Source organism: Schistocerca nitens, chromosome 6 (assembly GCF_023898315.1).
Source record: "Schistocerca nitens isolate TAMUIC-IGC-003100 chromosome 6, iqSchNite1.1, whole genome shotgun sequence".
NCBI lineage: Eukaryota > Metazoa > Arthropoda > Insecta > Orthoptera > Acrididae > Schistocerca > Schistocerca nitens.
The window spans coordinates 397,203,164-397,220,658 of record NC_064619.1 but is presented as its reverse complement, the minus strand read 5'-3'; the positions used below and the strand labels follow the sequence as shown (position 1 = coordinate 397,220,658).

The 17,495-nt window shown below is 44.8% G+C and overlaps 1 protein-coding gene across 1 annotated transcript in view; it reads right to left on the bottom strand.

Annotated features, from left to right (window-relative positions):
* The window catches only part of LOC126263377 (uncharacterized), a 292,477-nt gene that overhangs the window by 51,577 nt on the left and 223,405 nt on the right, over positions 1 to 17,495 (bottom strand). The window contains exons 5-6 of the mRNA XM_049960469.1: positions 16,019 to 16,232; positions 3,643 to 3,805 (exon numbers count right to left, since the gene is read on the bottom strand). Of these exons, the coding sequence (XP_049816426.1) occupies positions 3,643 to 3,805; positions 16,019 to 16,232 (377 nt within the window). The remainder of the gene's footprint in view (positions 1 to 3,642; positions 3,806 to 16,018; positions 16,233 to 17,495) is intronic.

Sequence of the window (17,495 nt, the reverse complement as noted above, 5' to 3'; positions counted from 1 at the left end):
CGGGCTCCACGTACAAGTGGACCCCTCATAATTAATTTAGTCTTATCCGCGCGATCCTTGCTGGAATGATACATATGCGATAGCAGCATATTCCTAGATTCATCAACTGAATTGCCTTCTTGAAATTTTATAGGTATCCTCGGAATATTTCGCGTGTATCTCCAGGGGTCTGCCAGTTTAGTTTCTTCAGAACTTTCGTGACATTCCCACACAGGCTAAAGACACCTATGACTATCTGTGTGATACTTCGCTTACACATTAATAACCTCTGTTGTCTTATTTGGTACAAGTCTATTATGCGTAGCATGAGTCTTTTGCCAGCAATCTCCCTTGTAGACTGATTGCCTGCAATGACTCGACACCAGTTAGTGGTAGAATAACTCATGAAATGAAAAAAAAAGCGTTTGGTTACATCTACATAAAATGTCAATTTAAATCACAGCTCCAGCTCGTCAAAGACAAATTACCGAATGGAAATACCGGTTTTAACCTAAGGTACTGTAATGAAACTTGACAAAATGGGTAATCATGAAAAATTCGCATCAGATGTAAGTACAATGACTCTTTGATTAAGAACTGAGGTTCATTTCGCAGGTCAGTTCAAATGGTTCAAATGGCTCCGAGCACTATGGGACTCAACTGCTGTGGTCATCAGTCCCCTAGAACTTAGAACTACTTAAACCTAACTAACCTAAGGACATCACACACATCCATGCCCGAGGCAGGATTCTAACCTGCGACCGTAGCAGTCGCACGGGCAGGTCAGTAGCACGGCAATCTACATACGTGAAATTGCAGACGATGATATGTTGTTCAGGAACGTATTCACTGGAGAAATCATCAATTCTACTAGCTGCCTGTTACCAGCAAGATATCAACAAAGCAAGACCAATGGTATGTGGCACACGGTCGGTGCAGTGGACACCATTTCGCACGCTTGTAAGCATCCTCGTCCCCGCGCTCATTAAGGTCTCAGTACTTTTCAGGAATATTCGTCCATATGATGTTTAGACTTATTTTAGGTGCACTGTAGTTTAATACATGTACTTTATTTATCATTGATGGTTCCTTTCTATCTTTAGTTCGGTTTCAAGCGCGCATATGGATCTTGACACATCCACTTAGCAAGTATAGACCAAAATGTACATGATACGAACATTTATAAGTGGATGTTTCGCCAACAGATACCTCAGAATGAGCAGCACGCATACACACTAGTTTACTACATTGCGCTACAAATAAGGTACTTTGTGCGTTTCGGTAAAATTAAGTCACCTCCCTAGGTTAACTCAAAAATCCAGAGAATCAGATCAATAATATGGCTGAGCACAACAGCCGAAGCGTCGGAGTGGTTACCTCATGTCGTCACCAAGCGGAGGGACCAGGAGCGTAAGTAATGTCGATGGAGCAGAAAGGCAAAGACACCGCGGTCTAGATGGCCCAGTTACTTTATACAACAGTTATGGGTAAAACCTGTACCAACCAAGCCAGGTTTATTTAAAAAAATTAACCTAATTTTAATCAAGGAGGTCACAGTCTGGCACCCACCAACCATGAGAATAAATCTATGGAAGTCCACAAGCGATGTGGTTGTACGAGAAGCTAACACGAGACCTGGCCTCCATTAAGTGCGGCCCTGCTGCTGGCTCAAGTCCTATGCTACAAACTAAGCGACTTCCAGCCAGTGTGTCACCTGCAGGCCAACTTCCAGTTGCTACCAGTCTTATGCACAGGAGGACAGCGGTTTGAGACCAGGGTGGCCCAGCCGCTTGACCACCTCTACCGGTCCGGGCATACTGTTTCCATACGCGATCGGTCGTACGTTTGGGCGCTCTCCTGCGGAGGGCTGTCTTACTCCACAACGCCCATGGCGGTGTTCCGTGTCCTCCGGTGCATCCCGCCCTCAGTTGGAAAGCTGGCCTCCGATAGCACACTCGCTGCCACACACAACTCATGTCACTGTTCTTGCTGAGCTGCTGGAGTCACAGCAGGCCGTGGGCCAACTGCTGTATTAGGATGGCGTTTCCGTCGCAGAGCGTCACTTCGAGCGCTGCAGTTTATTTTCTAACAAATTGTGTGACTTCTGTTGGTCAGTGTCTGAGAAACCATCTGTCATCTTCCTGACATCAACCAACCACCTTAATTCATCGCTAGCACTGTAGAGGTCATCCAACACAGGACGCTACAACTAGAAGGACGTTACCAAATCCATTTACTCGCTACCACGAAAGTGTACAATACTGTTAGCTATTAGTTTTAAACAAATAGTCTGCGGTATATGATGGTGCGTTCAGTGAAATTTGTGTTTATTACATACTGAAGTTCCAAAGAAACTGGTATAGCCATGCGTATTCAATCAAGATTTAAGTGAGTTTGAACGTTGTGTTATATTCGGCGCTGGAGCGATGCGACACAGAACTCCCATGGTAGCAATGAAGTGGGTATTTTACCGTACGACCATTTCACAAGTGTACCGTGAATATCAGGAATCCGGCAAAATATTGAATCTCCGACAACGCTGCAGCCGGAAAAAGATCCTGCAACAACGTTACCAACGACGATTGAAGAGAATCGTTCAGCGTCACCTAAGCGCAACCCTTCCTCAAATTGCAGCAGATTTCAATGTTGGGCCATCAACAAGTGTCAGCGTGCTAACCATTCAACGGAACTACATCGATATGGGCTTTCGGAGCCGAAGGCCCACTCGTGTACCCTTGATGACTCCTCAACATAAAGCTTTACGCCTCACCTGGGCCCAACATTGGACTGTTGATGACTGAAAACATGTTGCCTCGTTGGACAGTTGATGATTGGAAACATGTTACCTGGTCGTACGAGTCTCGTTTCAAATAATATCGAGCGTGGGACGTGTACGGGTATGGAGACAACCTCATGAGTCTACGGACCCTGCATGTCAGCAGGGGACTGTTGAAGCTGATGGACGCTCTGTAACGATGCGAGGCGTGTGCAGTTGCAGTGATATGGGACCCATGATACGTCTGGATACGACTCTGACAGTTAGCATGTACGTAAGCATCCTGTCTGATAACCTGCATCCATTCACGTCTATTGCGCATTCTGACGAAACTGGGCAATTACAGCAGGACAATGCGACATCCCGCAAATCCAAAATAGCTACAGAGCGGCTCCAGGAACACTCTTCTGAGTTTAAACACTTCCGCTGGCCACCAAACTCCCCAGACACGACCACTATTAAGCTTATACCGGATGCCTTGCAAAGTGGTGTTCAGAAGAGGTCTTCACCCCCTGGTACTCTTACGGATTTATGGGCAGCCCTGAAAGATTCGTGTCAGTTCAGTCCAGCACTACTTCAGACATTAATTGAGTCCACGCCACGACGAGTTGTGGCAATTCTGCATACTCGATGGGGGCCTAAACTATATTAGGCAGGTGTACGAGTTTCTTTTCAGTGTAGTATGACAAGGAAGCGTAAGACGTTCCACACCAGTTTTTTACACCTATGACTACTGCATGACTGTGGCTCGACGCCATCGAAAACTTTTTACACTTATGATGTATAGTCGACCTGTCAAGTACCTTATACACTCTGATGATGGATTTATACATAGTGACTACAGTAATATCGATATAAGAAAGCAGCAGTCCTGCAGCCGTACCAACCTGACGCCGGTGGTGAGTGTGGCGTCGCCGTGTCGCCAGACGACGGCCTCGTGTGGGCCCTGCAGGCGCGTCGCGACGCACGTCAGCTCGACGGCGCTGCCCTCCTTGTAGTAGCGCTCGCTCACCAGGTGACCCTTCTCGTCCGTCACGCTAACCTCGGGCGCTGCAAAACACAGAGACGCACTTTTCAGACCGCGCCAGCTGGACTACAGTGCTCGCCATGTTGTACCTCGCAACGAGGCTGTTCTCACCACCACCACACAGTCTCAGTGGGATCCGTAAGTACAGAGATACATGGACCAGAGGGCTCGCAGTGTTGAAGAACACAAGGTGGCCACTGTTACCCGTCGCACTTACGGTGGTATCAGTAAGACACAGACAAGCATGACAACACGCGTTAGCTCAACGCTGGTACATGCCTTTATGAAAAGCTAGATCACCGGATGGCACTTCATGTTCGTCATGCTTCCAACTGTACTGTATCAGTTACTTTTCAGCAGGACTCAGAAAGGTGGCGCTGCCATACCTCTAAATCATCTAGCTCACTTGAAAGCCCTTACAGCCCATCTGGCTAGTTCACACTGGGCCCTGAAAAACACACATTTCAGCCCACTTCCAAGTATTTTCAAGGAACAAATTGAGTGTGAGGTCTTAAGTTCAATCTTTACCAAGGCTTATCTTAAAGTGTTTTGTTATCAGTTGTGACAGCAAAAGTATTAGCTACTAATGACTCTAAATGTGCAACAGGAGGTGCAGAAACCTTGTATGAGATGTGTGAACTACACTTCGCAAAATGGACATCGTCAACATTCAAGAAATGTTCAAAGCAAACCATTAACTTGCACCACGGACACCGAATGAAAAATTACGTGCCACAGTGGTGAGAAAGGTTCGCACCATCAAGATCGAAGGTAAACTCAGGAGTTACAGATCGTGCTGTTATCCACACTTAAAGAAACATGTTGCTATAACGGAATGATAAGAATTGATGGAATTTGGTAACATGCAACCGATTGCGAAACAGTCAGTGGTGGAGCTTATCATGAAACTGGCTGTCTTTTAAGGCGTAGCTGCACACAGTGCGATAATATGTTTTATAAGCAAGGAAAAAAATAAACATGGAGAGGCTGAATCTCTGTGTTGCTTCCAATTGAAATGAATTTCAATGTCACAGAATTTTTAGGAGAGGTAGTTTGTTCTAAAGGAATATGGTTTTTATACGCAGTCTAGGAATCAAACAAAAGGAAGTTAAGTAACCAGATCTTGGCCAAAAGCAGTGCTCATACCAGAGTTGTTTCCCTTACACTCGTTTTCCCACTCTTGCTCGCTGTGACGTAAATATTCCTTACTGTCCTCGAAAAATAACACACACGAGAAAGAGCCATAGGGGACAGAGCACCTCAAACATCTCGCAGCACAATAAATAACTTTCCAGACGATTTACCATCCTGATTCACAATCAGCATAATTTACAATAATGCATTAAAGCACTGATGTATAACTAATGAACAGGGTTCATTTCACATGCATTTCCTCTTCAAATACTGATTGGTCCGAGTTGAAAGCAAATCCCTTACTTAACGTTAAGATAAGTTTGCTTATATCATCTACAAATTTTCGGTCCTATTCCGCAGTTCGCTCTGCATCGTCTAGTTGACGCTTTGTTTGAAATATCGTTACCTTAAGTTTTCCCACTCTGTTGCACTGTTAGAAGCTATGCAACCATCCACTGCCTCGCTTTAAATCTTTGTAACCCATGTCTCCGGCAGTTTTACGCACATAATATAGTAGATCACTATCACGAACACCTTGTAAGTTGCGTCGAGCATCCTTGAAACGCGCAAACACCATTTCTTGCAAGAAGTGCGCCTTGTCCTCCCTTGAATCTTGGTAGTTTCACTTATGCACTACACGCTCATATTTCTGCGGAATTACAAGAAATCTGTTCATAATTGCTTCTTACTATACTCAGGATGATCTTCCATGTACGGTACGTAATTATGTTTAGTACCCGCACCTTGGACAATGATTATCCTTTGCTATATTTCAATGGAGATGGGATTTGTAGAGCCCTGTCCGACAAGGACGATGGCTCGACACCTGTGTCAGTATCACTTTCACTTGTTAAGCACTTATTGTCATAGTACTCCGCATGTACGTTGTCTGCACAGTCGAGCGTTGTGTGGCGCCACACATTCTACTGAATGTTTGTAGAAACGCTAATATTTCACCTGTCACTTATTACTGAATCTGAGAAATACTCTGGGTTCCTTTCTGATGAAATGTTAACTTCGGCAATTGCTGTTGCACACAAATAACGCAATTTTCGCTTCGTTTGTTGTTGGCACTGCTCTGCTTTGTATCAACAATACTAGCACTACAGCACTGTTGCGAGTTGATCGTCGACCAGCATCGTGCTGTGCTCACTATTGGATACCTCCGGTCCCACCATCTGTTGCCATTGCCAGCCCATATTGTGGTTGCATGGTAGACAATATGTGGGACGTCGAATGCCATATACATTAGTCTCATTTAGTGATTTCGCACTCAAGAAGTTCCTTGATAGTAATCAGATCACCTTTCTGATCAGTAACATTTGTTTCTTGTGCTTGCAGTGTCGAGATACTTGTAGTATGAAAGAAGTGTATGATACCAGAACTAATTACATAGAACTCTACAGGCTACAGAAACAATGGGGCAAGAAAACTCGTGTTAATGGCGTCTTTGTGACAAGATGAGCCCGTGTATTACACTGAAAGACAACTACTGATTGCACGAGCCAAGGTTACTATGATCGATGATAAAACAAGGAAATATATAGGCGTTCGTTCTTTCCGCGCGCTATACGAAATTGGAATAACAGAGAATTGTGAAGGTTGTTTGATGAACCCTCTGCCAGGCACTTAAATGTGATTTGCAGAGTATCCATGTAGATGTAGGTGTAAACCCCCCTGCTTAATAATGTTTTGATCCACTTTTGGATCGTAATACAGCGCCATTTCTGTAGTTTACGGGCCGTTGGTCTGCGGACGCGATTCTGGCGTCCGATGCGTCCCAGACGCCTTACATATGGCATAGTTCCTTACGTTCGTGAGCAAGGTTCAAAATATTTTTCAATATGCTCCGGAAAGCTCCTGTGTCACTACTCTGCCTTTATGAACCGTATAGGTATCCTGTTGAAAAAAGTCATGTAGCCATGCACGTGGTCCGCAGTAATGTTCACGTAATAATAATAATGAGCGTATGGGATTGTTTGCCGGGAGACCCCTCGCGGGGTGCTTCAGCCGCCGCTCCATAAGTTCTGTAACGCCACTACGGCGACTTGGGAGTGAATGAGGATGAAATGATGATGAAAGACACACAACACCTAGTCAGCTCCAGGCAGAGAAAATTCCTGACCCCGATGGAAATCGAACCCGGGACCCCGTGCGCGGGAAGCGACAACGCTACCGCAAGACCACAAGCCCCAGATAAGGTTCACATTGTCCACAGCATTAGTAGAGCCTTAGATTACTACACAAGTTCCATGGAAACCTAGGTTAATGTCTGCCATAGCAAAATATTACCATCATCGATCGGCTTCCGTTGTGTAGTGCAGGTTTAGAGCAGCTATAAGCCTTGATAACCGTATGAACTACCTAGTACTAGAAGAAAGGTGATACGCCCACCGGGTGACATTCCTCCATTGATCCGGGCCCAGTCTTCATCACCACGTACCTTATGCCATTGTAACTGATGGTATTATTGGGTGAGCATGGGAATACGTAAGAATTTCGGTGCGACGCCCATGTACGCTGAACCGTGTGCTCCAAACACATCTGTCTGCACCAGTATTTTCTCTGTCCTCCGACCCGCTGCAGATCGGCGTTTGTTTTACAGAGCGGACAAGCCTCCTACGTTCCCTTTATATGATGAGATTTTCACGTTCAGCATATTGCTGCCTACTAGTGGTTTCCTTCAACCACTTTCCATAGACGCTCACGACAGTAGCAAGTCAACAGTCAACCAACTTTGCCGTTTCCAAGTTGCTCATTCCCATGCACTGCGCCCTATCAATTCGTCTTTGACATTTGTGATCGCCTGCACTAATTGAATCGGACTTAGGCTTAATAATTGCCCAAACAATATAATATATAATACCTGAAAACTAATCGTCAAGTTGTTCAAATACAACACATGTAAAAAGACATTAGCAGGTTCGAGTTAGCAGTTTGTCCGTTGAGAGTTCGTCCAAGAGACCGTCGAGTTTTCCAAAACCGCCTTTATGCCACTGTTTACACTAATTACTACACTTGTTACTAAAAATTGTATTTTACTTATCTGTGAGTTTAATTCAGCACTACACACATCTCCAAGAAAGGATAGTCTTAAAGTCTGCAGCAGAACGTAACTGCGATTTCTGCACTGTACATGAAAGTGGAGAAGTTGATTCAGTTGCCGAAAGCAAACGACTCTTTTTTTACTGAACATCGCTATTTTAAAATCATAGCTTAGAGACATTCTACGACGACACAATGTGCACACGAAAGAGCTAAAGAAGAAATTATCATTTAACTAATTTTAGCGCAGCACTTATTAGCAGATGTATTTACTCATCAGGATAAGTAATTATCCTTTTATGTATGACTTCTTGGAACTCAGCCATCAGTGACAGATAAACCTCTGCTGGTTACGGAATGTTGTGGCACTGTCGCCACACTAGGACCTCCCCAGGCATTGAATTGGTCGTAGGCGTGGCTATCGACTCCACGGTCTGTTCAATGCCCGTTATCAGCGAGTACGATCGCAGCCAGATCGCTGGTGTTTGACTAGTGGGACACCCCATCTCTGATTTCGTGGATACATTTGGCGTCTATCGTGACAGCATGCTAAGGCTACACCGTGAACCACTGATTCGAGATAAACCGCAGCAGCAAACTTCAACTGGGCAGCCACATACAGTGACAGGCATCATGGTACACTGTTATTGCTTGCTATAACGGACAGACGAATAGTAGAGTACATAAATCATTAGCCATGTAGTTGTATTGTATTGCATGTTAACCGGCGGCCTAGAAACGACGGAGAGGCTCTCTCCCCGCCGCAGCCGCAGTGGTTCACAACCCCACGACGACTACCGCAGTCCACTTCACCCCTACGCCATCCTACACCGTACCACTCTTTCAGTGTTATTGTGCGGTTCGGCACAGCAATCGCCGACATAGTGTAGCTGAGGTGGAATAAGGGGAACCAGCCCGCAATTGCCGAGGCAGGTGGAAAACCGCCTAAAAACCATCCACAGACTGGCTGGCTCACCTGACCTCGACACAAGTCCGCCGGGCGGCTTCGTGCCGGGGACCAGGCGCTCCTTACCACTTCAGAAAACCGTGCGTTAGCCCGCACGGCTAGCCGGGTTGGCCTGACATGTAATTACTGAACAATATATTGTCGAACCAAGTGCTAATGTTAGCTAGTATATATCCACTGTGTCTCTCCTAACAGTCATCAGCAGCATTTTCTGTGGTGTTTCCGCAGATATATGCTATTACGTTTTTCCATTTAGCAGTTGGAATCGGCCTAAAGAAACAGCGCTCTTCATGTCTTAGATGCCCACGGATAGCGTCCGTTTGTTACCCGTTACTAACCAAACGATTTTTAAATCCGAATTTTACGTGCCCATTCGATAGCGCGATTCTAGGTTAGTCTAGTGTGCCATTTGTTTTATTGACATTTGTCAACATGGACAGCAAAACAAGAAGGATAAACAACATTACAGAAGCGACTCAGTAGCGATGCATACTTGGCGATAGGAGACAACATGGGCAAGGGCAGTGCTGCCGCTGCTGAAGAACTGTTTATTCTTCGAGTCTTACTGTCACTTTTAATACATAACGATAGCAAAAATATCAATCTAGACCAACATGCAACAGCTCTATTGAATTGGCGCCTAAAATTTTACTTTAAAAATCATTTTGTTTGTGACGGGAATCATGTCGACGCTTTCCGTACACTCTGAGCTTCCCATGAAAGACGTGATGATCACTATTTGTTTCGACGGACTCCAGCTAGTCAATGTGAAAACGAAACTGTAAATATCTCCTGGTACATCAAAGAAAGTCTGCCTGACTTCTCTTAGGACAGGTGCCTTGTGTATAACTGACCATCAAAATTGTAACATCGTAAATATAGCTTCAAACGAAGATAAAACTGACATTATGTGCCGTACAAGCATGTGTACGCCAACTGTTAGCATTTGAGCACCACTATACAAAGTAGGCAGTGTCGTCATCTTCATTCTGTATATAAGGAAATATTTTGCCGGGAGATACTTATTCAAAGGTGGAATATGTTGGCCTGTTTATGAGAAGAAGGTGAAATTCTTCTCGTAAGAAGAAGAAGAAACGCCTATAATCACAATTCGGCTGGACTGTGACCAATCGAGACAACATCTACATGTACATGGGTACTCTGCAAATCACATTTAAGTGCCTGGCAGAGGGTTCATCGAACCACCATCACAATTCTCTATTATTCCAATCTCGTATAGCACGCGGAAAGAATGAACTCCTATATCTTTCCGTACGATCTCTGATTGCCCTTATTTTATCGTGGTGATCTTTCCGCTCTATGTAGGTCGGTGTCAACAAAATATTTTCACATTCGGAGTAAAGTTGATGATTGGAATTTCGTGAGAAGATTCCGTCGCAACGAAAAGCATTTGATATCACATCTGCCTCTGGCCAGCTACCACTGACATCACGACACTATCAAGAATGGTTACTGTGCTGCAGTGAAAAATTAGAGTGGAGAGTGGGACGGAGCTCCGTCGTCTTCAGTTAAGAGAGTAGGTTTAGTCTATATGCGACTGATGAACTCACACGTCTATGGTGTGGATCTGATGAGGCGCCTGTTCCGGTGTGAGTTCTTCCACAACATCCCAGGCTTCATGGTGTGTGTTTGCAGGGGAGGGGGAACTTCAGTTACTCCTCTAGGTTACATTTGATCTTCCTGCTGAGTAAAGTAACCAGTGTCCGCTACATTGCGCATGCTGTTATCCCGTTGCCACTGCCATATCGTCGAGCAAGTGTTATGCGTGTTCTTAGCAGAACAGTGCACGTCGAGATACGGTTGCTGCTCCAGTGCAACGTTATCTTTGTGATAGGCAAACTGCCCTGGACAACACGATCACCGTATCTCTCTCCAATTGAAGACAGATGGGACACTAGAGCGGGAACGTACTAGCCCTCCACGACTTGCTAAAGTCGTTGCTGAATTGCAACAAAAGGCTCAAGACGCTTGAGACAATCCGTCGCAGGATGCTTAATATTTTTCGGAAGTGTATGATTCATGAACAACATAGAAACCCTTAACTTTTTTTTGACAAAGCTGTTGTTGTTGCCAGAGGTAGTAGCTTAGTGTACTAAGTTGCACGTCTTGAGTAACCCTCTTATATCAGGTATTCCTTCTATGCACCGTAAATACTATTTCGTTATTTACTATCCTTGGTGTTGTAATGTTAACAGTCAGCAGCGTACGTACCAGCACCCCATAGGTGACCCGTGGTTTCACTACTACATTCCACTATGCGTAAGTTCAGTGGGCTTGTCAGGAGGCTATGATTCCTACAGAGAAAAAGGAATAGTGCTGTCAGTGGGTTCAGTGGATATTTCCAGTTACGGAGTAAAGAGCTACTTCTAGGCAGTGAAGCATGGTACGAACTGGCCATTGAAAAAAACCAGTCCAGCTGGCATTGTCCATCCGTTATAGCCGTCTTGACTGAGTGGCCAAACATGAAGAAATATTGACATAAATAAATATTAAAATGAAATTCGTAGTAAGGCCTCAACAGTGCGTTTAATACTTTGTAAGTTAAAATAAATTTGAATAAGCGTGACAAATTTATGAAAATTGATAAGAGCCATACAAAATATTGATCCCAGGTTCATCACTGGATAGCGAACGGCGGATGCTGCGGGTTCACCATATGCGTAGCCGGCAGATATGACTAATTGTTAATAACTATACGACCTCATTAATTATTGTTTGTATCATTAGTAGTCAAGATCGCTTTAAGTGAAATAGTTTATCTTATGACCAGTTTTGACAGTAATTAGCTGTCATATTTAGACTCTCAGATCACCCAAAAATGTAACTACACATCAATCAGGTCGACTACTGAGAACATGCTCCAATAAACTATTCTATATCATCGACCTTGGCTACTGATGTGGCAAATTATAGCATCATAGCCGGACCGGGAGTCCAACCTGGGTCCTTTGCTCGTGCCCACCAAAGGCAAAGCTCGCAGGTTCGAGTCCTGTCCCAGCAAATAGTTTTACTCTGCCAGGAAGTTTCATATCAGCGCTCACTCCGCCGCAGAGAGGAAATTCATTGTGGAATACGGCGCTTGAATTTCATAATTTACCGTAGCTGCGACTGCTTAGTGCTAATCCCAGTCCATGCTGGCAGCATTCGCCATATCTAACCACTCACACCAAACGGTTTTCCGCCAACAGAACCGGAACTGACTTCCAGCTGGCAGAAATACACTTAAACGCCACCTCTAGTCTAGTGACTAGCGAAAAGAAAGACATTCACTCCTATAATTGCCGTGAGCAGCATCGGCCTTGGAATAAGAGACGCTCCGGCTATTCAAAAAGAAGAACCTTTCCTTTGACAAACCGACTGGAATAACACGAGAAAGAGATGGAGATTGGCGACCAGTGGTCCATATAAATGCAGATCACTACCACGTTTTTTGCCTGTGGCAGTTCTGAAGGCATTATTACCTTAAACACATCTCTGTTACGATGAAATGTGCTGGAAATAACAGCCACCCTTCTTGCTCTACTCATTTTGTTCCCAGTTTCTTTCTTTTCTTGCCTATTTTGCCATGTATGATGTACCGCTGGCCTGTTGATGAATGGAATTCATTATTCCACGGCACTTATTAGCTCATTAGCAAAGAGAATAAGGTAACAAAAGGAAAAAGCACTCGTGAAAACGGACCAAGTGAGCAAGATACGTGTGTTTCAATGCAATATAACGCGAATATGTGTGAGGGAACATGGTATATATTATCTAATACTGTACACCTACAGTACGTTGTACATACCCAACTTAGTCGTCCCAGACTTCATTTGCCAAATCTGTAATGCGTTCTTCAAAAATTACACAAATCTTAAGTTTAAAGATAAAACGTCCTAGCTGATGTAGGATGCATTAAGTATGTGGAGATGAAAAGCTTAACGATTAACAGGAAAACACAGTCCAACGACATATCACTCAGAAAAAGTTAGGTGACAGTCAGCATTCATCGTATTTGTATTTCATAGACGTTTCTCTTCACGGGAGCCGGCCGCTGTGGCCGGACGGTTCTAGGCGCTTCAGTCCGGAACCGCGATGTGTTACGGTCACCGGTTGGAATCCTGCCTCGGGCATGGATGTGTGTGATGTCCTTAGGTTAGTTAGGTTTAAGTAGTTCTGAGTTCTAGGGGACTGATGACCTCAGATGTTAAGTCCCATAGTGCTCAGAGCCATTTCAAACATTCTTTTCCTCACGGCACGTCCGTAACTGGTACCCACCATCACTGACAAAACCTGCTAAAATTGCTAAAATTAATTATTTCTAGAAAAGAAAGCGCCATCTGGTGTCAGGACATATGTCAATTCTTCATGTGCACGCAAAAAAGTGAGTCCACGAAGGTTGTACAATTACGGCTAAATAGGCAAACTTATTTAAGCTACTTTAACCTTAGTTATGCATCCTCTGTGGAGTCACATTTTAGTATGCATCTGTAGATGGGACATATACGCTGAAACCGCATAGTGCTCTCCTTTTTTGGAAAAAAATTGTTTTTTATAACTTTGGCGATCATTGACTATTTGTATTTACAAAGTACATGGATGAGAGAAAACATTATGGCCATTGTTTATCGTAGCGATGAATGCTGACTGGTGACGTTGCATGCCAGTATGTACAAGTATGAAATGGTTCAAATGGCTCTGAGCACTATAGGACTTAACATCTATGGTCATCAGTCCCCTAGAACTTAGAACTATTTAAACCTAACTAACCTAAGGACATCACACAACACCCAGTCATCACGAGGGAGAAAAAATCCCTGACCCCGCCGGGAATCGAAGCCGAGAACCCGGGCGTGGGAAGCGAGAACGCTACCGCACGACCACGAGCTGCGGACTATAAGTGGTATATATATGTGGAGTAGAGGTGAAAGGTGGTTAGTTCCAGCGCTCGTAAGGGCCCCAAAAGAGGAAATCTACAGACATATGTATTTCGGAAGCGGCGGGGCTTGTCTGCTATTTAAAAGGTACTGCCGTGATAATCTATGGAAAGTAGCTGAAGGTAGGTGAAACCACAAGTAGGCGACTAGATTAGGGACATCCACCCCTGATCATAGATCATGGAGATCAGAGGCTTGCGAACTCGGCTAAACGGGGTAAGCCGCGATCTGGGGCAAATCTGACGACAGAGTAAAGCAGATTCGACTGTGGCTCAATGGAAAAGTGCTGTCTGGTCACATAAACACTTTATTCTATTCAATAAACTTTACTAACAGCCTTACACTTTAAGGTATTTTATTTTATTCTGAAAGGAACCAGTTTCGGCAATTCATTTGGCCACCTGCAGGCCCCATACGCTTTTTTCAAATCAACGAACTTACCGTATCGATCCATAAAACTCGATATCGTAAATGCCGATTGTTGTGTAGCTGCTTCATACGAAAGCGTGATATTAACTCACCTTTCTTGTTGCGCCTGGTCAATGGTCGCAATGCGACACGATCGTACACGGGCAAGGGAGGGAGGGGTATTATGCAATGGGGGGGTTGGGATCATTAACCAGGGTTTCCATGGCAGCTGTGGTAGTAACCAAATACACCATGTCACCATGACAGCTGTGGTCTACGTGAGCGTTATTGAGGACTAACTGCCTCCCTCGTCATCATCATCATCATCGTTACCATCATCAGACCGGGCCTGTTTTGAAAATACGCCTTACCATCGAGTCCTGTTTGCGGACCATCATTTGTGTTCACTCTGGTTCAGTCCTCGCCTCTTTTTTCAACAAACACCTCCACACTGTTTAGCTATGTGTCCCGTGGTCTTCCTTTCAGTCGTTTCCTCGGATCCTGATTTCATGTAGCTCCGTGGAAATTCTCTTGTTTTCCATTCTCCTTAAGTTCCCACTCCATCTTAGCCCTAATGTTTTATCCCACTCAACAAGGGTTCCTCTGTCACTATTTCTCTCCCTCTTTTATTCCTCATCCTCTCTGTTCTTGTTAGTCATATCCTGCTTCTGAGGAACATTTGACATGCCTGTAATCTGCTTCATGTCATTTGTTCATGACCCATATTTCTGCTGCATAAGTAAGTTCTGGGGTGTAGTAACTTCATCATATTACCCCTTAGCTTAACATTCGGGATGTCTGTGTTCTAAATCAGGCTCCTAATACTTCACGTGAATGCTTCTGCCTATCTGCCACGTCCATTGATCTCTTTCCCATTTCCTCAATTGCCGTCTATCACACTTTCCAAGTACTTGCCACTTTATAGCCTTTTCATCTGTTCACCTTCAGTCCTTATTCCGCTACTTGGCCTATTATGCACACAGGATCTCACATTAGTTACATTCAATTTAATTCCATATGTCTCACACGTCCTTCCAAAGCGTCCAGCTGCTCCTGAATCTCCTCCTCCCTGTTTCCCCAGATTGTGAAATCATCCGCGAACACGATTGCTTTCACCTTGACCTCTCTAACTTTTGCTATCACTTTTGTAACTAGCTCATTAACGACGAGAGGAGGAGAGATAGTAAAGCACTGCTCTGTTTCATATAACTCGTTTGCTGGAACCAATCCGTCCTTTTGTCTATCATTTTCACGCAGCTCAAACTTACACAGTGCATCTCCTCTAATTTACTTGTGGTCTCTTCCTCCATTCCTTCTGTAGTGCTTTTTAGACCTTTCTTCTACAGACCTGCATCCCCCATGCTTGATATCTTCCTTGTGGGTGGTGGTACGTTGAAGCATGATACCTGGTGGTGGCACAAGGCCAGAATCGTGCTACAATGGTTTAACGAACATGATACTGATCTCACGTTGATGTCAAGCCTATCAAATTGGTCTGTTCTGTACCCTCCGGAACACATCTGAGATGCTATTGATCGCAAACACAGTGCCTACAAACCATTAGCTCTTAATGTACGGGATTTGAGTGACCTGTGCGTACACATTAGGTGTCACATCCCTCCAGAATCCATGCTAATGAACTGAGTTCCAACAATAGACCAACACACTATTAAGTAGGTGGTGTTAATGTTATGGCTCATCAGCATATCTCAACACAGTGTAAGTTACGAGACCTGTCAGCTTACCGGTGACGGTGAGATAGATCCGCAGCACCCTCGGCGGGTGCGTGGCCACCTGGCACTCGTAGAGTCCCTGGTCACGCAGGCGCACGTACTCGATGCGCAGCCGCCAGTTGCCGGGGTAACGGAAGCTGAGCGTGACGCGCTGGTCGGCGCTGTACTCCTGCCGGCCCACTGTCAACAGCTGCAGCGCGTCGTGCCGCCGGTGCAGCCACGACACCTGCCAGCGCAACAGATGGAACAGCCGGGTAAGCTCAGGTTTCCTACACCACATTACGAAATGAAACTGAGAACTTCAGACATTAACACATAACATTATTAACTTTGCACATTTGATACGGTCAGTGGGTAAAATACTGTTTATCCCCTCAAAAGATCGCACTGGTTGCTTTGGTGAGCTGTGGATGCTGTGTAAGCAGTACCAGGTGGTCATGTGGATCTCCTCCACTGACCCATGCTACGGCAGTTCAGTGCTCCGTAAGTGCCCTCAGCTGTGTGGAATCAGCGCAGACAGAAGTGGTCATGTTCCGACATACCCATAATCATAATGTGAATTGAGTCACTTGATACGTTGGTGTATCACCGTGGACTGATCAATGCAGCCAGAAGAAGCAGTGATCCAGTTGCAGCTATGTAACATGGTGTAAGCGCGGTCGTGCTATGGAGGACACAATAATAGGCATCCTTAGCACGGAGAAGCAGCTGAAAGAGGTGAACACAAGCAGGACACCAGGTCTGGATGCAGTCCTAATTCGGTTTTACAGGGAGTACTCTACGTCACTGATTCCTAATCCAGCTTGCTTTTATCACCAATATCTCGCCCAGCGTAAAGTCCCAAATGACTGGGAAAAACCGCAGCTGTCTCCTGTATAGAAGAAGGAAAAAGCACGAGCCCGAAGAATTACACACCAGAATGCTTAGCATCTGTGTGCTGCTGAATTCTTGAACATATCCTCAGTTCCAATGTAATAAATTTCCTATGCTTTGATCAGCCTGTTGTTAGAAAGCATCGCTCGTGCGAAACTCAGCTGGCTCTATTTCTCGCATGATATACAGTGAACTATGGATGAACGACAACGGCCAGATTCCATATTCCTAGATTTCCCGACAGCGTTCGTTACGGTACGCCGCCGGAGGCTGTTAACGAAGGTACAAACATACGAAATAGGTTATCAGATATGTGAGTGGCTCGAAGACTACGTAACGTATAGAACACTGCCGTTTTTCTTTATATACGTGAAGTATGTGAGGGATAGGGAGAACAGCAATCTGCTAGTCTGCTGATGATGCTGTGGTGTATGGCATTGTGTCGTCGTTGAGTGACTGTTGGAGGACACAATTTTTGTATTTGATGTGATTAATGGCAGTTTGATTTCAATGTAGGAAAAATTAAGTTAATATCTATGTGTATTGAAAACAACGCTCTAATATTCGAAAGCTGTACGGCTGGTCCCGGCGGAAGTTCGAGTCCTCCCTTGGGCAG